Source organism: Pteropus medius, unplaced genomic scaffold, assembly GCF_902729225.1.
Source record: "Pteropus medius unplaced genomic scaffold, Ma_sr-lr_union100, whole genome shotgun sequence".
Classification (NCBI taxonomy): domain Eukaryota; kingdom Metazoa; phylum Chordata; class Mammalia; order Chiroptera; family Pteropodidae; genus Pteropus; species Pteropus medius.
Window position 1 is genome coordinate 28,149,771 of NW_024352787.1, and position 22,597 is coordinate 28,172,367.

The 22,597-nt window shown below is 52.7% G+C and overlaps 3 protein-coding genes across 4 annotated transcripts; 2 read left to right on the top strand and 1 right to left on the bottom strand.

Moving 5' to 3' along the window:
• The first annotated feature begins 2,091 nt into the window (after positions 1 to 2,091).
• Positions 2,092 to 6,020, top strand: POLR2J (RNA polymerase II subunit J). The gene is made up of 4 exons (XM_039849197.1): positions 2,092 to 2,238; positions 3,416 to 3,505; positions 4,821 to 4,995; positions 5,786 to 6,020. Exons 1-4 carry the CDS (start codon positions 2,186 to 2,188, stop codon positions 5,819 to 5,821), a joined length of 354 nt encoding a protein of 117 aa, XP_039705131.1. The 5' UTR covers positions 2,092 to 2,185; the 3' UTR covers positions 5,822 to 6,020.
• Positions 6,021 to 6,306: 286 nt separating this feature from the next.
• LRWD1 (leucine rich repeats and WD repeat domain containing 1) lies at positions 6,307 to 13,213 on the bottom strand. 2 transcript variants are annotated; one of them, XM_039849186.1, is made up of 15 exons: positions 12,979 to 13,213; positions 12,275 to 12,509; positions 12,068 to 12,184; positions 11,477 to 11,617; positions 11,131 to 11,235; positions 10,751 to 10,873; positions 10,558 to 10,672; positions 10,212 to 10,321; positions 9,823 to 10,030; positions 9,235 to 9,307; positions 8,994 to 9,134; positions 7,198 to 7,289; positions 6,865 to 7,020; positions 6,669 to 6,781; positions 6,307 to 6,575 (listed from the first exon to the last, which is right to left on the bottom strand). In XM_039849186.1, the coding sequence occupies exons 1-15, from the start codon at positions 13,056 to 13,058 to the stop codon at positions 6,435 to 6,437; spliced, it is 1,950 nt and encodes a 649-aa protein (XP_039705120.1). In that variant the 5' UTR covers positions 13,059 to 13,213; the 3' UTR covers positions 6,307 to 6,434. The 2 variants fall into 2 exon arrangements, with proteins under 2 accessions (XP_039705120.1, XP_039705121.1); XM_039849187.1 differs by lacking the exon at positions 11,477 to 11,617 and having other exon boundaries at positions 12,979 to 13,196.
• Positions 13,214 to 13,257: 44 nt separating this feature from the next.
• On the top strand, positions 13,258 to 19,816 carry ALKBH4 (alkB homolog 4, lysine demethylase). Its single transcript, XM_039849188.1, has 3 exons — positions 13,258 to 13,424; positions 15,789 to 15,986; positions 18,920 to 19,816. The coding sequence occupies exons 1-3, from the start codon at positions 13,302 to 13,304 to the stop codon at positions 19,505 to 19,507; spliced, it is 909 nt and encodes a 302-aa protein (XP_039705122.1). The 5' UTR covers positions 13,258 to 13,301; the 3' UTR covers positions 19,508 to 19,816.
• Positions 19,817 to 22,597: the final 2,781 nt, after the last annotated feature.

Genomic DNA, 22,597 nt, shown 5'->3' on the forward strand with positions numbered 1-22,597 from the left:
GTCACACTTTTCACCAACACCCCCACTCCCCACCCTGGGATTGCCTGTTATTCACCCAGAACCTAGGGAAGATCTCCCAGAAATCTTGAGTGTCTGACTGGACCCTCAGAGGCCTGCAGCCCAAAACCCTGGGAAGTGTTGAGCGGGTCCAGATCACATGGTACGTGCATCTTTTATCCTCTGGGCCTGTCTTGTAGGAAATCCAGGCAAATTCCCAACTTCCTTTTGGAAATTCCTATCAAAATATAATTTTCAGATATGTAAAAAAATGACATACAAATATAGAAGAAACATGAATTAAAGATTTATTACACATCCAGGAAGAAATGAGTGGCAAAGCTGGTTCGTAGAGCATTTTGAGAAAATACATATTCGTAAGCATTCTGAGAAAAGAATGCTAGAATAAGATTGTGACGTTAGATACAAAACTGGGAAACAGAGTTTTCTTCTCTGAATAGAAACATACAAGTTCATAAGTAACGTCAGTGTCTGGGTTCTGATCGAATAATAAATATCCAAGTCAAACAGAGGTCCACTCTCTAGATTAGAGATTGGCAAACTTTTTCTGTAAAGGTCCAGGCATGCAAGTTTTGGTCACAGTTAATCTCAGGGCCCAAAAGTAGCCACAAGTAGTAAACACATGGGCTTGGTTTATTCCAATAAAACTACAAAAACAGATGGCAGGCTTGATTTGGTCCACAAGCCATTTTAGTTTGACAACCTCTACCCTAGATAATTAAATAAGCTTTGGTCAGGCCTGTTCAACAGCACGCCGGTATGACACAGAACATGCCACACTCCCCTTCACCTATTTCCAAGGTTGGATGTTTCTTCACACCCAAGTCCGAGGAGCCCCTTTAACAGTTGTGCCAGGCAGCCTATTTTATCAGAAGATGGGAATGGTCACTTGGCCGCCTCTTGAGGTACACTAAAATCAAGGTTCTGAAGACTTTTTGGGGCTGGAACTTCTGGAACCCAGAATATCATGTTGGTCTGGAAATCAAAGGGCTAGTGTGACTCTGGTCCCCAAGAGAGGACAGATTTCCACAGTGGCAAGGAAAGTGAAGCCCGGGCTGGGTAAAACTTTTCTCCCACCCTTTCCCTAGTCCAGCTAAGGGTGGCCAGCCTTAGCCTCTCCAGGCCCCTGCAATCCTGGCAATGGTGGTATCCTTGGCCCAAACATTTCCAGGATGACCCAGGAGGGTGGGGCATCATTACCCTCATTGCTTTCTATTCCTCACCAGTTAAAGAGGTTCCCACCGCTTGGCTTGGAGTGTCAAGGTTGGTGTGTGTCTCCAGTGAAACAGTTCCTCACCTCCAGGCTCAAGGCTCAAGTAGGAAGTGGCCCTTCCCAGGAAATGGTAGTGGAAGCTCCAGATCTCCTTGGGGGCTCATCTGCTGCCCAGACCTAGAGAAACAGCTGGGAAGCTGTTAGGGCTACAGTAGCTAATCTGAGCACCCAGTCCCTGCTGCTTTATATAGCTCAGGTAGGGCTTTAATACTATGCTGTAGTCTGCAGAATATCAACCAAAACAGGGAGTGATACACTTATCCCTCCCAGCTCTTCTCACACCTGTATACACCTGCCTTCTCCCCCGATTGCCCCCCAACAAGCTCAGTAGGGCACAGACCCACTTGGCAAACCAGTGACAACACAGCCAGGAGTCTTGTAGCAATCCGCCCAGGCAGCCGTGGCAGGGCGTTATCTATACACGGCTGTCTGGCTCAAGGGATGGACGCCCAGGATCCCATGAGGCTTCCTCCGGCTCCGCCAGCCACACCTACCCATACCAGAGCTCCATTCTCCAGAGGCCCGTTGTGTACACCAAGGGCACATTTCCAGGGAGGGATCAAGGGACATGAGGAATGGAGACAGGGAGAGTTCAGGGTTGCCGCTTAGCTTGGACGAAGATATCTCTCAGTATGCACAGAGTAGCTCTCACCTCTCTGAGCATAGGCCAAAGCGCACCCACAGGTGAACCCATAAAGGGACCTTCCGGCATGCGCAGAGCTACCAGCCATCCTCCTGTTCCTACCGCGGGTTCTCTCGTCTGCACGAGATCCTCCTGTCCGGTAGGGGGCAGTGAACCGGTCCTCGCGGGTTTGGCACCTCTGGCTAACCCGGAAGCGCTTAGGAAGCGGTAGTAGCTGCAGCTGCGACTTTGGAGGCGGCTGCGGCGTTAAGATGAATGCTCCTCCCGCTTTCGAGTCGTTTTTGCTGTTCGAAGGCGAGAAGAAGTAAGTGGAGCCAGCCGAAGTGGCAGAGAGTCGGGCTGAGTGTCGCGGGTCGTCAGCCCCTCAGCTTTTGGGGCTTCTGCCCTCCTCTGCCGGCAAGACCGAATTAGTTTTGGCTTGAGCGTCCGCTCGCAAAACCCTTCGCGCCTGTCTCTGCCAAACTTGATAGGCCAGCCAAGCGGTGGTGACTTTCCCCTTTGCAGATGAGGAAACTGAGGCTCAAAGAGGTTAAGTAATTCCCCAGGCATAAAGCAAGTGGTGGGTCTGTATTACAATCCAGAATGCCTGGCTCCAAAGTCCTTTTCTTCTGGGATCTGGCAGCCTCCTCGCTCGTCTTCTGGCCTGCCACCTGTGTCCCCGTTGCTGAAGCCAGAGCGATGGCTCTTAGACTCATTCGCCTGGGTAAAACCTTCAGTGACTCCTCATTGCATGCAGGGAGAAGCAAAATGTAGTCTAGTGGTCAGACAGCCTGCTGGGCTTGGCTTTTGTGCCCCCCACTTAAAGACTGTATGTTTGGGCAGTTAAGTTAATCTGCCTGAGGCCCACTTTTCTCATCTGGAAAATGGGCATATTACTGTATTAAAGGGGAGAGTAAATAAGTTATGTAAAGTGCTTAGCCCAAGACTCAGCACATAGAAGACCCTCTTAAACATTGGCATTTCCTTCTCATAACAGCTTGATATGCAAGGCTCTGTGGCCTAGCCCTTGTCAGCCACTTCAGCCTCCGTTGAGAGCAGTGGTTTTCATCTGGGGACCATTTTGCCTCCTGGGAACTTGCAATGTCTGCAGACTTTTCATTGTCATAAAAGGGGTGCTACTGGCATCTAGTGGATAGAAGCAAGGAATTCTGCTAATATCCTACAATGTAGATATTAGCAGAATATCTACAAAAAATTCCCTACCAAAAATTATTCAGCCTAAAATGTCAATGGTGGCAAGGTTGAGAAACTGCTTTAGGAAAAAGGAGCAATCCAGAGTAAGGGTCCTACAGAATCAGGGCGTAACTGGGGTCTGGGACTAGACACACTGCTGCTGATTCAGAGAGGTCTTTATGGGATGAAGAGACTGAGAAAGGCTTTCGGGAGGGGATGGGACTTGAGCCTGCCTTGAAGGGTAAGGTTTAGACTTGGGGGAGGAGGGGAGCCCCTATCCCTCATCTCTTGTCTCTGCCTCTTCCTAGGATCACTATTAACAAGGACACAAAGGTACCCAATGCTTGTTTGTTCACCATCAACAAAGAAGATCATACGCTAGGAAACATTATTAAATCGTAAGTTCCAAGTCAAAGGCTCCCAGGGGCTATGTTTAATGGGGCTCTTTGAAGCAAAGCACAAGTTTCAGATTTTAAGTTTCTCTGAGCTACAAGAAGTTCTGGTTGCTTGCTTGGGCAGTTTACACATTCCAGTGCCTTTTCTTCAAAATGACACTGACCCATATCTGTTCACATAGCCACATTGTACTGGCTTATTTGACTAAAGTAAGTGAATGTGCAGGAAGCCACAGAAAAGTAGACATACTTGTTTTTATGCTAAGGAACATGAAGAGTTAGCTCCCACCCACTCCACCCCTATTTGTGACAATGATCTCATTGACCCCTGGCATTCTAAGATGTATGTGCCAGAGATCCTAACAGTAGAATAAGGGGAAGGGGTGAGAGAGGGTCTCAGTGGTTATCTGGTATCCCTTGTGGGTAGTCGATATTGGTTGGAGGGTGTTTGTTTATACCGTTGAAGTCCTGGTCAGTGGTGTGACTGAGGCTCTGGCCCAGAGACTTTAGTGAAGCCTTTCCCGAGTTTGTGTTTCAGACTGTGAGCAGAAGCCTGACTGGTCTCTTGGTGAAAGTAGGGGATGGGATTGCCCACTTTTTGTCTGGATGATTCCCACGCTGTGCCAAGCCTGTGGTGCACTCAGGCTCTTTTGGGGCCCTGCTGCCCCTCTGCTGTGTGAGCCCATTGTCCCCACCTATGCAAGGGATCTCCCTCTTGGTGCTCACACTTGACAGAGCTGCCCTGGAGAAAACCCTCGTGTGCCCAGCGAACAATGCAGGCTTCACTTCACCACAGCCTCATAGAACAGGACCGAATGGGTGTGGACAGCAGCTGTCAGTCCATGCCCAAAGGACTTCCATTTCTTTTTGGTAACTGCTGAGAGCCTGGGGCCTTCTGCCCCTGCTGCATTTGCTGTGCTAGATGCTCTTTTGGGACTGGTAATGGGGCTTTTGTGTTCTGGTTTACCAAACATTGGCTGGATTTTTACTACCTAGGGAGGTTTCTTTGGGGGCATTGCAGGGTCCCTCATGTCCCCCGAGGGAAGAGGTTACCAGAAACCGTGTTTACCACCTCATGGATGCAGGGTTGTGTGGGGGAGGAGTCCCCATATGGTATATCTTCCCCAAACTGTTTTACTTGATTTTTCTGGAGAGGGGAACAAATAAAAATCAAGAGCAGGGAACCATCTGGCATCAGCCCCCAGCTGCATGTGCTTATAGGCCTCAACCCAATGGGAAGATCCCTTGGCTAAAAGGCCTGGTAAGCGTCAAGGCACGAGTTTCAGCCTCCCTCACACTGCTTATTCCTGTATCTCAGACAGCTGTTGAAGGATCCACAGGTGCTGTTTGCTGGCTACAAAGTTCCCCACCCTTTGGAGCACAAGATCATCATCCGTGTGCAGACCACACCAGACTACAGTCCCCAGGAGGCCTTCACCAATGCCATCACAGACCTCATCAGCGAGCTCTCCCTGCTGGAAGAGCGATTCCGGGTGAGGAGCTGGACATACAGGGGAAGAGGGTTGGTCTGGACACCAGCTTGTTTGCTCAGAGCTGCGGTGTTCTCATACCTAAGACAACCCCTGGTTGTTTCCTCTGATTTACTTGGGATAGAGGGGCAGAGGTGATGACAGAGCAGGAACTTCTACCTTCCAGGAAGCATGGGTAAGGAGTTATGGAATTGAGGACTGGGGCCTGCTGTCTGCATCCATGGGTGGGAACCTTACCTAGTGCTCCAGTATCTCTGTGCACTCTTGTGGTCCCCATGGAAGCAGGGGGCCTACTGCCCCCTTGGTGCTGCTCCTCCAAGTTTCTTCTCTGATGCTGGCTGCTTTGTGGTTTGGAAGGCCTGGCTGCTTCTAGGGCATTTGTCTAGGGGGCAGCTCATTCTAGGGTGGGGTCATACCTGTCCAGACAGGGGGCCTCAGTCTCGATAATTTAGAGTGGGAAAGATTCACAGCCTTTCAGATTTCAACATTTGTCATATACTCACCAGGAAGCACCTCTGCTCCACCTGACACCTACTCCAGGCAGCAGGATGTGTGCTGCAGAGAAATGATGGAGTGGGTGGAGCTGGCTCAGAGGGTCCCTTGGGTTGCTGGCTGCCCAGTTCCTTAGAGCTGTTCAGGGCCTGGTTCGCTGCTTCTGTTTAGTTCATGGCTGTGCTCTAGAACATGGCAGCAATTTTCTGGCAAACCTTGGTCAGGGATGTTGGGGCTGAGTTTCCAACAGTTTCACCTGTCCATTCCAGCTAAGTGTACTTGCATTCTTCCTCTCTCTCAGGTGGCCATCAAGGACAAGCAAGAAGGAATTGAATAATGGGCTGGAAGGACTCTTGCTTAGCCAGCTTCTACCCTGCACTGGGCCCTTCTCCAAGTACCAAATGGAGGAGAGCAGCTTCTCTCAGCTAAGGGCCTCCTTGGAGATATTCCAGGGAGCTCCTCACCCTTGACATTGGTGTGTCCTATACATAGATTCTTTCATCTTCCTAATAAAGTATGGAAGGAAAAGACCTGGATATGAGCTGAAGCAGAGGTGACTTCACAGCAAATGGATTGTCAGGCTCAGTGGAGGTAGATGATCTGTCTTGGGGCCACATTTCAGAGTGGAATGTCCCAGAGACCCAGATTTCTGTCTGAGAGGGTAGCAGGAACAAACTCATCTGAGAGGCAGTGTTGAGCAGAGAAAAACTGAAAACCCATGTACTTCCATGAGTCTCTGCTTTGGAAGTCTCAGCTGCCAGGTCAGCTTGTCTTATTCAAAGTTGAAACACCAGATGGGGCCCACAAACAGCTCTCCCAGGCTACTCTTAAATAGTAGAGACTTTAATAAAAATATTTACTTATAGAAAGATCTCCATTATTAGCCCCAAAGTTGAATAAGTTAAGTCGAGTCCCTGGTACTTTGCAATAGAGGCAGGAGCTGCTCGAGGCTAGTGTCTCTTCCAGATCGCTACAATGTTGGAATCTGTCAGAGCAGTGAGGTAGGTAAAGGTAGGGTTGGCCACCACTGTGTTCACCATGGTCTTGTTCACTGTCTGGCCGAGGGCTCGAGGCTGGGGCCACTTAAGGATCTGGTGGGAAGAGAGAGGAGAGCTGGGCTCCTTCCTGGGTTCCTCGCGCTGCACCAGTCCCCAGCAGCGGGGAGAAGAGAGAGCTGTGCATACCTGCGTGGGGGCCTGCAGGGCTGCTGGCAGTGGAGGCTGCTGCATCAAGATGTGCCTGACATCGTAGATCCACACGTTGCCCTCCTCGTCCCCACAGAGCACAATCCCCTTATCTGCCAGGACACAGAGACTGGAATCTAAGGTGGGGCAGAGCTTTAGGAGGTAGAGAGTAGGACAGGATGTGAGGTGGGCTCACCAGGACAGGTGCTGAGTGAGAAGTAGGCCAACTCGGTGGGTGACCACTGGAGCCGAGCCAGGACCACCACTGCCACCGTGGACTGACTGCCTCGGCCTACCCACGTCTGGCTCCAGCTCCACAGGCAAATGGTACCGAAGCTATTCCCCTTGGAGGCTGTGGGGGAGAGGAGAGAACTGTGCCTGCGGGGGCCCCTATTAAGGCATTTCTTATTTCACAATGGGGACCCCTCAGAAGCTCTCAACACAGCCCAGGGAGAAACACTCATGAAAGCCTTACCAGGGCCCATCTGAATCTCAGGAGGCCAGAGAGTCCTGAGCTGGGTTTACTCACCCACAACATCCTCATTCACAAACGCCAGCCCATCCACTCTCCGGCCGGATACCTCAGAGCCCTCGGAGAAGACAAACTCCACCTCACACACCCTGTGGAGCCACAGAAGATGCTGGTCGGCTATTGCTTGCATATACAAAGAGCTTCTCATTCATTTAATGGGGACCATTCATTGGGCACCTATTGTGGGTCTTGCCCTATGTAGAGATCAGAAGCCACAACCCAGACATCTTTTCTGGGCCCTGGAGGGGTTTGAGCTTTGCCCTGGAAGAGGGAGCCAGCACCTGTGTACTAATTCACAGGTGGTGGGAATCAGAAGCATGAGGGGTTGGTTCTTCCAGGATGCGGGATGGTGTGCCCAGGAAGCAGAGCCTCCGGGACTAAAAGGAGCAGGAAGTGACCAGCCATCTAAGCGGGGCAGGTGTTTCGGGCTGAACACTAGGGGCCTGAGAAGGGAGAGACTGGAGAGCGGCTTACTGTGACCCTGAGGACAATGGGGAGTGACTGCTGAATGTTTACAAGCTGAGGGTGTGTGTAGGGTCACAGGAGCTTGGAAAGTGCCCATCGGCTGCCCAGAGTCCTGGAGAGGCTGCTTAGAGCAAGAAAACTGGTCAAGTACCAACTGCAAGGAGAGGCAAACACATCTCAGATGTGGGGGAGATGCCACAAGACTTGGGGAGATGTGAGTGGAAGGGGCGGGGAGGAGGCAGGCCCAGGGCTTGACTCCCAGGTGTGGCACAGGGCCACCAACAACACTTGGCTGAACAACTACCACAGTCTGCTGAGGCTTCTACTACTTCCCTCCACATAACAGCTGCTTCACTCCTGCTACCCACCCTAAAAATCTTCCCAGGCTATTCATTGCACTTAGAGTAAAATTCAAAATCCTAACTGGGGGCAACAAAGGCAGCATACCTTGGCCCAAGGTATGACACCTCATCTTGTACCATTGACACCTCATCTTGTACCATTTCTCCATTTTCCAAGCCATGATCAGACCTCCCTAGACAGCTCTCCCCATTTCTGGCCCTTTGAACATGCTGTTCCTCTGTGTGTAGACCTTCACTGCCTCTGCCTGCCTGAATCCCTTGTAGGAGAGCACGAGCCTGAGAACCTATCCATCTGTCACTGGTCACCTCCCTGGAGTCCTCTTGGCCTTCCTGTTCCCCTCTCGAAGTACCTTATTCTCTTTCCTTCATAGCTGACATCACACTTCGTAGGGTTACCTTTGTTTAATGCCTATCTCTCTCACTAAGCTTGTGGGCCCCAAGAGGGCAGGAACTCCATGCTGAGCACTCTCTCAGGCCTTCCAGGTGGAATGGATGAGCCACAAGCCTCAACCTGGCCTTCCAGGGCCTCATCCTTGCCCAGACACCATCCTCCTTGCCCTCTATTAGCACTGGTATGCAAGTCACTGTCCCAACTTTACAGATGAAGAAATTATGCTATGACAAGAAGGTCCCAGTGCTGGTGAGTGGCAAGAGCTGGGTTGTAGTGAAGCCCCAGGTTGAAGGTGAGGTGATCAGAGCCCAGAGGGGGGAAATGACCCAGCCCAAGTCCCACATACAAACACCAGCAAAAGAATAGGTCAAAGGGGCCTTTTCTCGAGAGACTAACAGAAGGTGGGGACAGGCCAGCTCTGTGAGGAGGCCCCTGAAAACACCCTTTGTGGCTGTCCAGAGCAGCGTGCATGGTTTAGGCACCACCACCCGTGGGTGTGCCTGGGGTCAGACATCTAGACTGGCAGATGCCTAGCTGTAAGGCTTGGCTTTCAAGGCATACCCATCTGGCCTTACCTCCTTTTCTGAGGCTGGTCTAGCCGCACATCCCAGCAGCAACAGCCACTCTCACAGCCAGCCAGCAGATAGGCATCTGGGCAAGAGGCAACTGGGCAGACACGCAGTGGGGTAGAGGTGGTATCGAGTGTGAGGAGCTGGCTGCCAGCATATGAGAGGGAGAATATGAGGCTATGGGCCCAGGTGTCTGCCCACCCTGGTAGCCAGCCCTACCTACCCCAGCCCTGCCACAAAGCATCACCTGGCCTGGAATTCATAATCGTGGTTAGGCACCCCGATGTCCCAGAGGATGATCCGCTTGTCATAGGAGGCCGCTGAGGAAGGAATGGGAAGGGGAGAAGTGGCTCTAAGGAGGCCCTGCTCCCTGCAATCTGCAACCCAGGCTGAGACCGTGGTCCCAAGGCCGGCCCCTCTGAAGCAGGGAAGGAGGGCTATTGGTGGGAGACTTCAGGACTTATAATCTTACTCTAACCTAATGTGTGCCACACTAGGCAGTCATCTTTCGCAGGCCTCTGCTCACGTATCATCCCCGTTGTGCTCACCATACTTGGAGGGCCATGGGTATCCACCCAGGTCACAGAGTGGCCCAAGTTGTCAAAAGCTCCAAGGCCACAGAGCAGGTTAAGGGAAAAGCCATGATCTGAACTGAAGCCTGGTCAGTTGTCTACAAAGCCACATTGCTTCTACCATGGCCAGAGCCAACATCAGCTGCCTAGAGTGAGGTGGCCAGCAATAGGATCCCCCTACCATCCCAGGGAGGGAGCACTGAGGCACTGGGCTGCAGGAAAGGGGTGCTGGGGGAGCCCTGGGAGTGTGGGGAGAGTCTTACTGAAAAGGTGGGTCTCGTGGGTGGGACTGAAGCAGAGGGTGGCAATGGCCCTCTTGTGGGCACGGATGACCCCGCAGCAGAAGCCAGCACGCACGTGTAGTAGCCGGACCTGACCTCGCAGGCCTGCAGCTGCCAGCACGCTCCAGCGCTTCTTGTGGCCTGCCTGCGTAACCACTGTCAGGGCTGTCCAGGCCACTGAGAAGAATTCCTGGGGGCAGGGGGTGGAACAGTCACTGAGGGGCTGCGTGTGCATATGCATGCACGATCAAGCCTGGGAAACTGAGGCCCAGCATCAAAGAAAAAGGTTACCTGGTGAGTAGGTGGCACTCCTGCCCCTATTAGCCAAGGCTCTGCCCACTGCCCTGCATGAGCAGGGTCCTGGCACTCACCTCGCCAGGTGTCTTGTACTTGTGCAGTACGATGCCAGTCTGGCAGTCTATCACACACACGGCCTCCCCGCCACATGTGGCCACAGTCTGAGACGTGGCCCCTGCATGCCCTGTTTTGAGAGGTCAGTCTAGTAAAAACATTTTCTGTAAAGTTCCCCTCTGCAGTTCTCCTCCTCCTGGCCTTGATGACATTTTAAAGCTCTCTGCCCCTCCCAAATTCTGCATCCATCCACGCAGCCCCCAACCGGTGGCATCTCCACTCCTCTACCCCGCCCCCACCAGAAAGTTTGTTCTGCTGGTTCCTTGTAGCCTTTGCCCTAGTCCTGCTGGCCCACCAAGGATATACCCTCCTCCCAGGCTGGCTCGAAGGCACAGGCCCAGAGCTGGGTCTTCAAGTCCTGAGGGTTGTTGTTCTTGCTGTGGCATTGCAGGAAGTGCAGGGGCTCCAGCTTCAGGGCAGGCTGTAGGGGAAAAAGGAGGTCACAGCTGCCCTAACCCTTACTCCCAGCCTCATGCTCCCTGCCACCTTGCTGGCTTACCTGGCTGCTATCAGAGACCACAGGGCTGCCCTCCACCTGGGCCAACGGGGAGGTGCACACCCGCTTTTTGGGAGAGAGGTTGAGTGGGACGTCATCTGGCCGTTTCAAGGCCACTGAGCTGGCCTGTGAGGGGGGTTGGGGAGGACAGGCTGAGGGCCTGGTGACCATGGGCCCATCTACCTGAAGCCTCTTTCCTCCCCATCACAGGCTGGACTGAACCCTCCCATGGGTACTGGAGGCAAAGACTGACCCTGGGTCAGAGGGAACTAGCTTGGGCATCAGAGGCTGTCTCCTCAGCTCATTTCCAGGAACCGCTGCTGCCCTGCAGCCTCCCTAAGCAGGCCCTCGGAGTCTAGGAAGCTGCATGGAACCACACTCACCCTGGACTCCTGGGTAACTGTGGCTTTTGGGGACCTCTCTGGGATGTCTGCCTCATGCACCTGGGTCCCACCAGAGGCCACCAGCTCCTCAGAGATCATCTGCACCTGGGTGGGGGCAGGTCATCAGGAAGCTGGGCACAGTCTTGGGGATCCCCAGCCCCTTCTCAGATACCCAATCAGAGGGAACTTGTGTTTTCCAAGTTGGGAAAGGGCCTTTCTAGCCAATAGGGCTGCCTTTCCACTCCCCACAGCCCTTCATGGCCAGAGATCTCCAGGGCAGCTTGGGCCATGGGAGTTAGCAAGGAGCTGGAAGAACAGACTCCCAGCACAGTGGGTGAGGACATACCCGCCACTGGGTGAACTCGCTGAGGGACTCGGGGCCGTAGCGGACATCCCTGATGGCAGACCTCACAAAGTCTGCCTGAGCCTTCTCAGCCTTCTCCTCAGGGCTCAGTGAGGCCATGAACTTCTCCCAGTGAGCTGTCACCTGGCACGAGAGGGACCAAATCCAAGCCCAGCCCACGCCAGCTCTTCTGGACTCTCCATGCTCCTCCCAATCTCATGGCCATAGGTATCTCAATCTCCCTGAACCACAGCCTTCCTAGCTGTAGGTTGCAAAAATCTAAGCAACACAGACAAGCAACAATCCCAGAAGGATGAAGCTGGTCCAGAGTAAAGTTAGTATGAAAGTGTCTCAGCCTACCCTTCTGGGTCCTGCCTATACACCTGGAGGGCAGGTGCCCCAAAGGACAAGAGGCCAAACGCCACAACCAGGCTCAGAGCAACATGTCAGGCTAGGGGCTAAGGACCACTAGGTGTTAGGGCAAAGACCCCCTGTAACCTCCCCTCAGTGTCCTCAAAATGTCCAAGTCTGTCATTTTCTCTTCAAGGTCCCTGACTTCTCCCAAGCCCCAGAGACATCTCCCAGCCTCCTTACCCTGCTGGTCAGCTCCCGGTTCAGGTTCTCCACCTGTGAGGAAGTGGAGGAAGCATCCTTGCCATTGACCTTACGCAGCTTGGGCAGAAGAAAGGAGACTTTCAGGTTGTCATTGACCTGGGGGACAAGGGAAGAACAAAGGTTGCTGAGCTTGAGCCTAACAGAATGCAAGTCCCGGGCATGGGGCCACTGAGTGCCCCCACTTACTGTCAGGAAGGGGTTGCCCTCCAGGCTAAGCTCCTCAAGCTGTGGGAACTGACAGAAGGCAGTGACGTCTCCCAGCTGGTTATTGGCGCAGCGGAGAATGCGCAGGTGGGACAGGCCCAGGTTGGCAGGCAGCGTCTCCAGTTGGTTGTTGGAGAGGTCCAGCTCCTGCAGCTGCTTCAGGCGGCTCAGGAGCTTGGGGTCCAAGTGCTCTGAGTGCAGCTTCAGCCCTGACAGGCTAGGGTAGGGGCAGAGAGGGAGGGTTCAGGGAACCGGAAGACCTCCCCGCCACTACTATGGCAGCCCAGGGTGCCTCCAAAGGCTTTTCCACCTGGTAATTCTTGTGCATGCACAGCCTCTCCTTAGCACCCTCCTTTTTAAAAATCTTGTAACTATAGAACTCTGGGTAGCTGGCCCCTTCCAGGATACTTTTTAAGATCCTCTAGGGGGTGCTCCTCTGTGCTCCCCAGGCCCTCTGTAATTATCAACAGGTTGCTCAACTTTATTTCTGCACGACTGTCCCTAGCAGCCCTGGTCTGCTTCAGGGGTAAGGCTACTCGGGGCCCAACGGCCCACCTCCTGAAGAGAGGACGGCGTTTGGCTCGAGTGATTAGAGATTCCGCCCCAACGACAGGGCGATAACGGGGCCGGGCAAGAATCCTCGCCTCTCTTCCCAGCTGCCCGTCTTCCCCCGGCCCGCCTCTTACTCCAGGCTCCGGATCTTCCCCAGCCGGTCGCTCTTGGGTCGCCCCCGCTGCATGAGCAGCCGAGCCGAGAGAGGGCCCATGGCGAGAAAGTGAAGCCCTCGCTGACTGTACTGGCAACACCAGCGTCCCGCTGAGCCCGAGACTCCCGGCGTCCTGTGCTGGTGCCCGCGGCCGGCAGAGCCCAGGAGGTGGCGCCGCGCTAGCCCCTCGGTGGCGACGACCGGAAGGAAGCGGCCCGGCGGACCTCGTGCCCAGCGGGTGGACTGCAACTCCCAGAGATCCCCGCGGCCCTGCGCCTGCGCACTGGCTTCCAGGACGGAGCAATGGCGGCTGCGGTGGTGGCGGCTCCCGAGGTCCTTCGAGAGTGTGGTTGTAAGGGCGTTCGGACCTGTCTGATCTGCGAGCGGCAGCGCGGAGGTGACCCACCCTGGCAGCATCCCCCACAGGTAAGGGCTGGGAGAGGGGGCGCGCCCACAACTCCATTCTTCATATGGGGAAACTAAGGCCCAGATAGGCCATGATTAGGGCCCTGGATCAAACTGTGTTAGGGGCCCTTGCGGTGGGGACGTTGCGGGATGAGGAGATGCGGGCTTTGAGGAGTGGGTTTGGAATGGAGAAGGGGCCGGGACGTGGGTGCAGCCCTACCACAGCTCACCTCTGGGACCTGGGGGGAGTCTGACAGCAAACCTCCGCGTAGGCCTCCCGAGTCTGGGCCTGGGAGCTTTACTGGCCTGTGGGGAGACGAAGTGGAAAGAGTAGAGGGGGCCGAAGACCAGGGCAAAGGTGCCCAGAAGGCCTAGGACGGAAATGAGCGAGGAGGAAATTAATTCCAATTAATTAACGAAAAAAGGACTCAGCCTTTGAACTGGGTCTGGACGTATTTTCGTTGGTTGCAAGGTCGTTACTTCTAGGGAAACTCCTTGGGTAAACGCCCGGGGTGGAGGCGTGTGCTTGGAAGGTAGATGATGGATGCTTCAGGTGAGGGAATTGAGGTCAGTGGGGCCTGACTACAGAGAACCTTGTGTGTGGCCACTGGGTAGGCTGGGCTTGTCCTGAGGGCCATGGAGAGCTCCTGAAGGATGTTAAAGGAAGTTACATGTGATTTTTAGAACGATCCTGGGAGCCGATAGCAAAGCATGAAGGCTGGGAAGCCAGTGAAGAAACTGTTGCAGTGTCTCTGGTTAAGTGCAAAGATCCTGTGGAAAACAGTGTGACGGTTCCTTAGAAAATTAAAAGTAGAATTACCATATGATTTAACAGTTCTGGGGATATACACAAAAGGTTTGCAAGCAGGGTCTCGAGATATTTGCACACCCATGTTCATAGCAGCATTATTTACAAAAGCTAAAAGGTAGAAGCAACCCAGGTGTATATTGTAAGCAAAAATTGATAATCAGTACATAAATACAGTAGAATACTATTTAGCCTTAAAGAGAAAGGAAATTCTGACACGTTACAACCTGGATGACCTTTGAGGACATTATGCTAAGTGAAATAAGCCAGTCACAAAAGGACAAATGATGTGTGATTGCACTTACATGAGATACCTAGAACAGTCAAAGTCATAGAGACAGAAAGTAGAACAGTGTTTGCCAGAGGCTGAGGAAAGGAAAAGGGGGAGTTTTAATTTTGCAGGGTGAAAAAGTTCTGGAGATTGGTTGCACAACAGGGTGAATATACATGACACACTGAACTGTATACTTAAAAGATTATTAAGATGATAAGTTTCATGTTATGTAATTTACTATAATTTAAATTTTTTTTCAAGTGCCAAAGGTCTGAACTGTGGGGGTAGCACCTTCCCAGCCTGATGGCTGAGGGAAGAGCAAAATGTCCAGGATGACTCCTCATTTTTAGTATGTCTCCTGTGAGGTGTGAGAGACAAGAGGACACAGTGGTTCAAAGATGGGGTGGTAGCAATGCCTATGGAACATAAAGGGGAAGGAAGCAGAATTAATTGGTCAGTAAGAACCTCAGACTGCCAAGTGGCCCTGGCAAAGTCATGGACAACCCAGCTGGGAGCTCCAGAGCAAAGACTACCCATTAGTAGTCTTTCTGCACAACAGTCCCATGTTGTGCAGAAATGGCTGGGCCTATGTTGGGTCACTGGCTGGGAGCGGTCCAAGATGAGTATGGTGTCCACTAGAAACCTGAGGCAAATCCAGAGGCACTGCAGCAGGAAGTTGTTAGCCCGGCACTCCTTGTGGATGACTTGCAAATTCTGCTCTTTTATGAAAGGAAATTCAGGCAGCACCTTCTGGCTGCTACAAAGGAGGGAAGGGTCCAGAGACATCCCCACCTGGGCTGAAGAGGGCTTCTCCTTTTTGGCCTCCTAGCATGTGCTGCTCACCCCCTGGACAGCTCTGGGGCCTCAGCTCTAGGGGTAGCATATTTCTCAAACTCCTGGTCTGAGCTGGATGCTTTTTACCTGTCCTTTTTTAATCCTCACAAGGCTGGGGAGGACAGAAGATACCCTGCAGCGATACAGGAACAGTGTGGACTCACAGGCTAGTCCCCAGTTGTGCAGCCTCAAGCTGGTTCTGGCTAACTTTGCTGAGCCTTGGTCACCTCATCTATGAAATGGAAAATGAAAAATGGTTATGCAGATGCTCTTCCTTTTTACAGATGAGGAAAGTGAGAGAACCTTTCTCAGGAGGCAGCCCCAGGCAGGCATTCGACCTCCTTTTAGACTCCAGCTATCTTCCAAAGTGGCTTCAGGGGAGAACGAATTATTGGGCAGGGGCTGCTCCCAAGAAGGCTCCTGGAGGGCAGGCTCCAAGGGCTCCGGGACCGCCATCTTTCTTTTTCAGAAAACACACCGTTTTATTTACTACTCGGACACTGGCTGGGCTGTTGGGGCTGAAGAGTCTGACTTTGAAGGCTGGGCCTTCCCTTTCCCTGGTGTGACACTGTTAGAGGACTTCGTGACCCGAGAGGAAGAAACAGAGATGGTGCAGCTGATGGACCGTGAGCCCTGGAAGCTCTCACAGTCTGGACGGAGGAAGCAGGTAGGCTGGCCCAGAGCTAAGGATGAGGGTCAGCCTATCAGAGAGGACAGCCACTCTGCAGGGCCCCTTCACTCACCTCCCACTCAGCACCCTCCTTGGCAGCCATACCAGGGGCATGCCCAGCCTGCTCGGCCTGCTCACCTTCCCAATAGTATGCTGGTGATCTAGGGCTCTTAAGGCAGATGACATCTCAGCTCTTTCTGCCCTCGCTCCAGCTGGGTAGTGCTAGTGACTGTCAGGAAGGGTTTCTTGAAGTCTGCCAGATGCCTTCCCTGCTGAAGTTCTTTGCTTATCAGTTTCATGTATCCTCAGGCCTCCAAGTCCTAGACCCCTTTGTCAGGGATCATAGCCCGCTCGCCTTGAGTCCTGGTCCTTTGTCTAGTTCACTCCATCTATTCTTCATCTCCAGCAATCCTTTCCCCTACCAGGACCCATGGGAGCCATCTATTTGGCCACCTTTTCACTTTTGCTTCCCCTCTCATCGTCTTTCCTTACCCTGTACGATGGCCAGTTATTACAGTCACTTCCTTGGGTGCCCCCTTGCCTTTTCTCCTTCACGTTACACTCTTTCTGCTTTACCACAGCCCTGGTCAGTTACAGCTCCCCTCCCTTGGACTCACACACAGCCTGCTGGCAAATCTGGGCCCTTCCTGCTCCAGTGGTCATATTGACCTTGTCTGCTTAACTGCCTTCCTTCTAACCTCTTTTCCCCTCCTCACTCTCCACTCAAGATCTGCCTCTCTGAGCAAACAGGCGCATCTGCACACCTGCCTGCCCTAGGTAGGTGCTGTTCCCTTCTAGCCTGTTTCCAGGGCTTCTCTCCATACCCCCTCTAGCTGTTTGCTGGATGCATCCCATTTCACTCAGAAGACCTTGTTCAGCACCACTTCCCTCTCTCCCGAAAGTGAATTTTGTCTTGACTGGATCTTTTCCACCAGCCTACCAGTAAACTCTCTCTCTCTCGTTTCTGCAGCAGAATTCCTTAAAAGCGTTGTTGATTCTCACTGTCTTCAATTCCTCTCCTCCTGTTCCCCCTTAACCCACTCAAAAACCACTTCCGTCACTGACCTCCATGTCCTAAACCCAGTGGTGGGTTCTCAGGCTCAGTCTTTGAGCCTCTTCTCTTCCTGCTCCAGACACCCCCTTGCTGATGTTAGGGAATCATAGCGCTGCACACCGTCTCTGTGTTTGGGACTCCCATATTTGTATCTCCAGCCCAGACCTCTATTTCTCAGACCCTAAACTGAGCTTTGGCTCTTTGCCCTCTCCAGCGCCCCCTGCAGTGTGCATGTCTCAGTAAATTCCATCTTCCACCTGTGCAGTCTACAAACTGTGGATCTTTCTAGATTTCTCTGTCTTGTTGGTAATTACTATCAGCACTTTCTTCTTTCAAAACCTATCCTGAATCTGAGAACATACCTTTCCAGCCCTCACCCCTCTTCAGTTTTCAGTAGGCAAGTGACTCTAGTGATGCCTCACCAGATCATGTCACTGTTCTGTTAGATCCTGTCACTGCTATTACAGGCTCTCCAGGCTTCCCATCTCAACGTAAACACAGAGTCCTTACAATGCCCTGGAAGGCCCTGTACTGGCTACCAGCAAAACCTTTGTTTCCACTCCTGTTCTCTGATGTCCCCCACAGCAGTCACACCAGCTTCCTCAGTGTTCCTTAAAGGCTCCAGCTTCTCATCCCTCGGCACTCCCATCTCAGGCTTTCTGCCTGCCATTACCTAGGGTTGGCCTGCAGGAGCCTGCTTTCCCAGGCACTCCGAGATATGCAGAACCTGGAAGGAGAAAGACAATTCCACCAGATGGAGCTCCCTTCCACTAAGGGCGGGGGGACCAGTGAGGGCAAGGGTTGGCAGAGAAATGCTCCCCTCTTTCATTCCTCAGACCACAAATCTGAGGCGTATTCTAGAAGGCACCTCCCTAAAATTTTTTGTTGTTGTTTGGTTTTTAGAAAGAAGCTGCATACCATAAAATTCACTCATTTAAAATGTACAATTCAGTGGTTTGATTTTTAGTATATTCACATTGTAGTGCAACGATTACCTCTATCTACTTCTGGAACATTTTCATTACCCCAAAGGAAACCCATACTCATTAGCAGTCACTCTCTATTCCCCTGTCCCCTGGCAACCACTAATCTACTTTCTCTGTGGATTTGCCTATTCTGGACATTTCATGTAAATGGGATTATATAATATATGATCTTTTGTGTCTGGTGTCTTTCACTTAGCATAATGTTTCAGGGTTCATCACTTTGCAGCATGTGTCAGTGCTTCATTGCTTTTTATGACAGTTACATTCCATTGTTTGGATATGCCACCATTTGTTTTATCCATTTATCTGTTGCTGACTGCTTGGGTTGTTTCCGCTTTTTGGCCATTGTGAATAATGTTGCCATGAATATTCATGTGCAGGTTTCTGTATGGACATGTGTTGTCAGTTCTCTTGGGTATGCATTAGGAGTGGAACTGCTGGGTCATCTGGTAACTGTTCTTCCTTGTTCTGAACCCCAGTGGTGCCCAGTGGTGCCCATCTCGATAATGCTGCCTCGGATTGGCCTGCCTTCCCTCTCTGCTCATTCTTCCAAGATCCCGACTTCTTGGCATCATGTTGTGGATACTCTGCCTGCACATGAGCCTTTTGTCTCTAGCTCTGCTTTCTGGGGTACCTGGGCTAAGACAGCCCCTGACACTTTGTATGCCCCCTTTTCACTTTATTTCTTTTTTAGCATTTATTGCCATCTGATATACGCTGTTCATTTATACCTCTGTGGTGTTGGCCTCTTATTCTGGAATGTCAGACCCATGATGTCAGAAATTTTTGCTTTTCTTGGTCACTGTGATTGAATTCTTAAGACCTACTCTGTGGTACCATCTCTATAAACTCAGACACTTCTCCACTTCCTTTTTGTCCTCATCCTTCAGGACTACGGCCCTAAAGTCAACTTTCGGAAACAGAAGCTCAAGACTACTGGCTTCCAAGGCCTCCCCAGCTATAGCCGGGAGGTGGTGCGGAGAATGGGCCTCTACCCCATCCTGGAGGACTTCCGGCCCGTGGAGCAGTGTAACCTGGACTACTGCCCAGAACGGGGCTCAGCCATCGACCCCCACCTAGATGACACCTGGCTGTGGGGGGAGCGGCTGGTGAGCCTCAACCTTCTGTCCCCCACCGTGCTGTCCATGTCCCGGGAGGCACCTGGCAGCCTACTGCTCTGCCTGGCCCCGTCTGGCTTCCCAGAGGCTTTGGTAGAAGGTGTGATGGCTCCCAGCAGGTCTGTCCTGTGCCAGGAGGTGGAGGTGGCCATCCCTTTACCCCGTCGCTCTCTGTTTGTGCTCAGTGGAGCCGCGCGGCACCAGTGGAAGCATGCCATCCACCGAAGACATATCGAGGCCCGCCGTGTGTGTGCCACTTTCAGGGAGCTGTCGGCTGAGTTCTGTCCTGGTGGGAAGCAGCAAGAACTGGGGCAGGAGCTCCTGCAAATCTCTCTCTCCTTTCAGGGGAGACCCATGTGAGCCGCCTCCTTGGAGACAGGAGCTGGCACTGTGCCTAGCCAGAGGCACTAGCTCCAGAGTTGACCCTTTGCCAGGATTGAAGCAGGGAGCCCAGCACAGGGTCTTGCTTCCCAACTTATTAGGTTTTCAGAGAAGACTGACACACTGATGCCACGGAACTGGTTTTGATGGGGATGTGCCTCCGGTCAGTCCCTTTTGACCTGCATTGTGGTCACTTGTTTGGGTTATTTAATTTGTCACAATTTGAGGGCAGTGGCATAATTTGAGTTTAAAAAATATTGGCACCACTTACAACCATTTTCTCCTTTATCCATCTCTCTCAGTGAGGTTTCTCTATCCCCTGCCCTGCAGCCCCTCCATTGGGTAGCACATCGGATCGGAAAATGGGATTGGTAGAAGATTCGCGGTTATTATTGTTTCAGATTTCAGAGCTGGTGACAGCTTCTGAGTCAGACTCTGCTTGGGTCATGCTTGACCCCTTGGAGTGCGGGATGTGATGAGGACAGGAAAATCCCTTGAAAGTCTGGTATTCCCACCCCCATGCCCCGTAATGGTGTTAAAAAGTAGGGGGAAAAGTGTCTTCAGCTCCCAGAATATCACAGGTGGTTTACCTTCAGGTGCTGGTGCCGTGCGGGGGGCTTACCTGGATGGATAGCTGGCCCCTGTGCACTTGAGGCCTGGTGAGCAGGCCGTTGAGTTGGAAGGGGATGGCGGTGTTCCTTGGGTCTTTGTGGCCAGCCTTCCTGCTGCTTATTTGACAAAATACATTCGGCTCACTGGCGACATGCTGGGAGCCAGACTTGAAAGACCAGGATCCCAGCACAGCCTGGAAACTTTAGTGGTCAGCACTGGTCTTCATATTCACTTTGGAACTTTCTGAGAGCTGGCAGGTTGGAAGAGCCAGTGGCCACTCTGCACTGCCCGTGAAGTGGCATTGCAGCTGCTTGAGCCACTGGCTCAGACTGGAGAACCCTGTGAAGACCCAGTGGAGAGACTGCTTGGGTTCCTGTGGCTGAGTGAACCCAGCTGCTGGAGGGCATGGAGCATCTTCCAGATGCTTTGTCTGCTCCTCTCTGGACCAGCTCACTAAGAGCAGGAGGGCGGAGGGCGACTTCTTCCCAGGTGTTGTGACCTCCGCACAAGCCCTCATAGACTCCACTCTGGGCCTCTCACACCAAGCACTCAGATGCAAGCCCGGCTGCCAAGCAGGCATGATGGTCTGCTCCGTAGGGCGTGCGGGGAGCCTCTGCCTGGACAAGCTGGGCCCTTGAGCAGCCTGCTCCTGGGTAGAAGCTGCAAGATGCACTACCAACAAAAGGCTCTTGGAAACAGAACTTTGGGAAAAGTTCTACCCCAAGACGTGTCAGAGAGAAATCTGTTAAGGCTAGGGAGTCACTCAGCAGAGAAACCTGTTTTCCCTTGGAATCTCCCAGTGTTTGCTCGCTGTTTGACAGTTGGCTCTTCCTACAGTCCCGCAGAACTCACATTAGGATACGCTCCATCACATCATGGTAAAGTTGGTGACCTCAAGTTGAGTTTGTCCTTGAAGTTACTACATGAAGACCATGAGGCTCCAGGTGCCAACTGCCCATGCCACTCACTGGGATTTAGCTGGGCTCTGGCCAGGCTGGGGTGTTTCCTCCAGGATGCTTCTGGGCACCACTGCAGCCACTGCCCTGTTCCTGAGGGGCTAGTCCCAGCAGCCATAGTCTGAAGGATACAATGTCTGTTTAGCCCCGTATTTTAGGTGGCTGTGCCTGCAGTCAGCATGCTTAAGCACCAGACATTTGTTGTACAGTTTCATCTGTGCTAATGCTTGGTGGTCTCAGACTAGGAGAAGGCAGGAGCCTGTGGGAACACACTAATACGGAAGCATCCTCTTCCAGAATAAGTTGGGGAGTCTGCTGACATTCCTCAGCCTGCCCTGTTTTGGAAAGATGTTGAGGAAACTTGGGGGTTGGTTATTTGTTTGCAGGGTAGGGCGGTGAGGCCCAGGCTGGCCCTGACAATCGGGGCAGGAAGGGGCTGAGCTCAGTCCAGGGAGCACCCTTTGGGTTATTTCTGCCGAGACTTGCGCAGAACCTACCTGTATCGTGTCCCTAGCACCCTGCAGGGACAGCGGAGACTGGGGAGGATTCAGCACGTTCTAAATGGGCCTGCCTCAGGGTCTTTGCTCAGTCCTGTCCCACCTTGCCCTGCTGGGCCCCACCCAGGGCTCTCTGAACCCTAACCCTCTACCTTTTAGAAGCATCCAAATCAGGACAGCCTTCTCAGCAGATCAGCTGGTCAGTAAGTGGGCCCAGCCACAGCAGGCTTGCTAGGCTCATTGGGAAAATGGGCCAGAGCCAGTTTGCTGGAATGGAGCTCTGCACTGAGCCCAGGCCTTTGGGGTCCCCAAGGCCTGTGGAGTCCTCCCTCTGGGCTGCAGTGCCAGTCTGGCCCCCTATATTGGCAGAACTTTTCCATATAGTAGTGCCAGCAGCTTTGCAACCTAATTCCTAGGAGACTGGGTTGAAGTGCCAGAAAATTAATAAAGGACAAATATTCTTTCCTAGAAGGGGCCCTCTACCTCAGTAGGCAATTAGCAACTGTAACAAAACAGAATACATGGGAGCTTCTTCCCAAGTTTCACCAGACTGAGGTGGGGGGATCTGCATTCCTGCCACCTACCCAGACACCCGGCTTCAGCCCGGAGCCACTGGTTCCTGGGATTAGAGGAAGCCCATTGGGACCAAGCTTCAGGGACTCTCCTAGAGGATGTGCATGCCTTCAAGCTGCCCCTGTCCAGATGGCTCTGTTGAAATGCAGCTACCTGTGGGCCTGCCCCTTGCTGTTTCTGGGAAGGGAGAGCCTGCTTGGGAAGGGAAGCAGCAGGCAGAGGTGCGCCGTTGTCTCAGGGCGCCACTTGGCAGGAGCCCCGTGTTGTGCCTGGCTCTGAGTGCCCTGTCTGTCCATTCCAGAGAAATCCACTCGCCTCACCTGGGACACCTGCTAAGGCACTGGCTGGTGACCAGCAATTAGAAGGCAGGAAGGGCTTTAGGGTCCAGGATGCAGCAGACACCAGGAAAGGACCAGGAGCTACCCACAGCA

Coding starts and splice junctions, on each gene's coding strand:
- POLR2J (XM_039849197.1), top strand. CDS start 2,186: ATGAATGCTCCTCCCGCTTTCGAGTCGTTTTTGCTGTTCGAAGGCGAG. Junction 2,239..3,415: donor CTGTTCGAAGGCGAGAAGAA/GTAAGTGGAGCC, acceptor GCCTCTTCCTAG/GATCACTATTAACAAGGACA. Junction 4,996..5,785: donor TGCTGGAAGAGCGATTCCGG/GTGAGGAGCTGG, acceptor CCTCTCTCTCAG/GTGGCCATCAAGGACAAGCA.
- LRWD1 (XM_039849186.1), bottom strand. CDS start 13,058: ATGGGCCCTCTCTCGGCTCGGCTGCTCATGCAGCGGGGGCGACCCAAG. Junction 10,673..10,750: donor TGGTCTCTGATAGCAGCCAG/GTAAGCCAGCAA, acceptor TTTCCCCTACAG/CCTGCCCTGAAGCTGGAGCC. Junction 9,308..9,822: donor CCACGAGACCCACCTTTTCA/GTAAGACTCTCC, acceptor TTCCTTCCTCAG/CGGCCTCCTATGACAAGCGG.
- ALKBH4 (XM_039849188.1), top strand. CDS start 13,302: ATGGCGGCTGCGGTGGTGGCGGCTCCCGAGGTCCTTCGAGAGTGTGGT. Junction 13,425..15,788: donor CCTGGCAGCATCCCCCACAG/GTAAGGGCTGGG, acceptor TTTCTTTTTCAG/AAAACACACCGTTTTATTTA. Junction 15,987..18,919: donor AGTCTGGACGGAGGAAGCAG/GTAGGCTGGCCC, acceptor CTCATCCTTCAG/GACTACGGCCCTAAAGTCAA.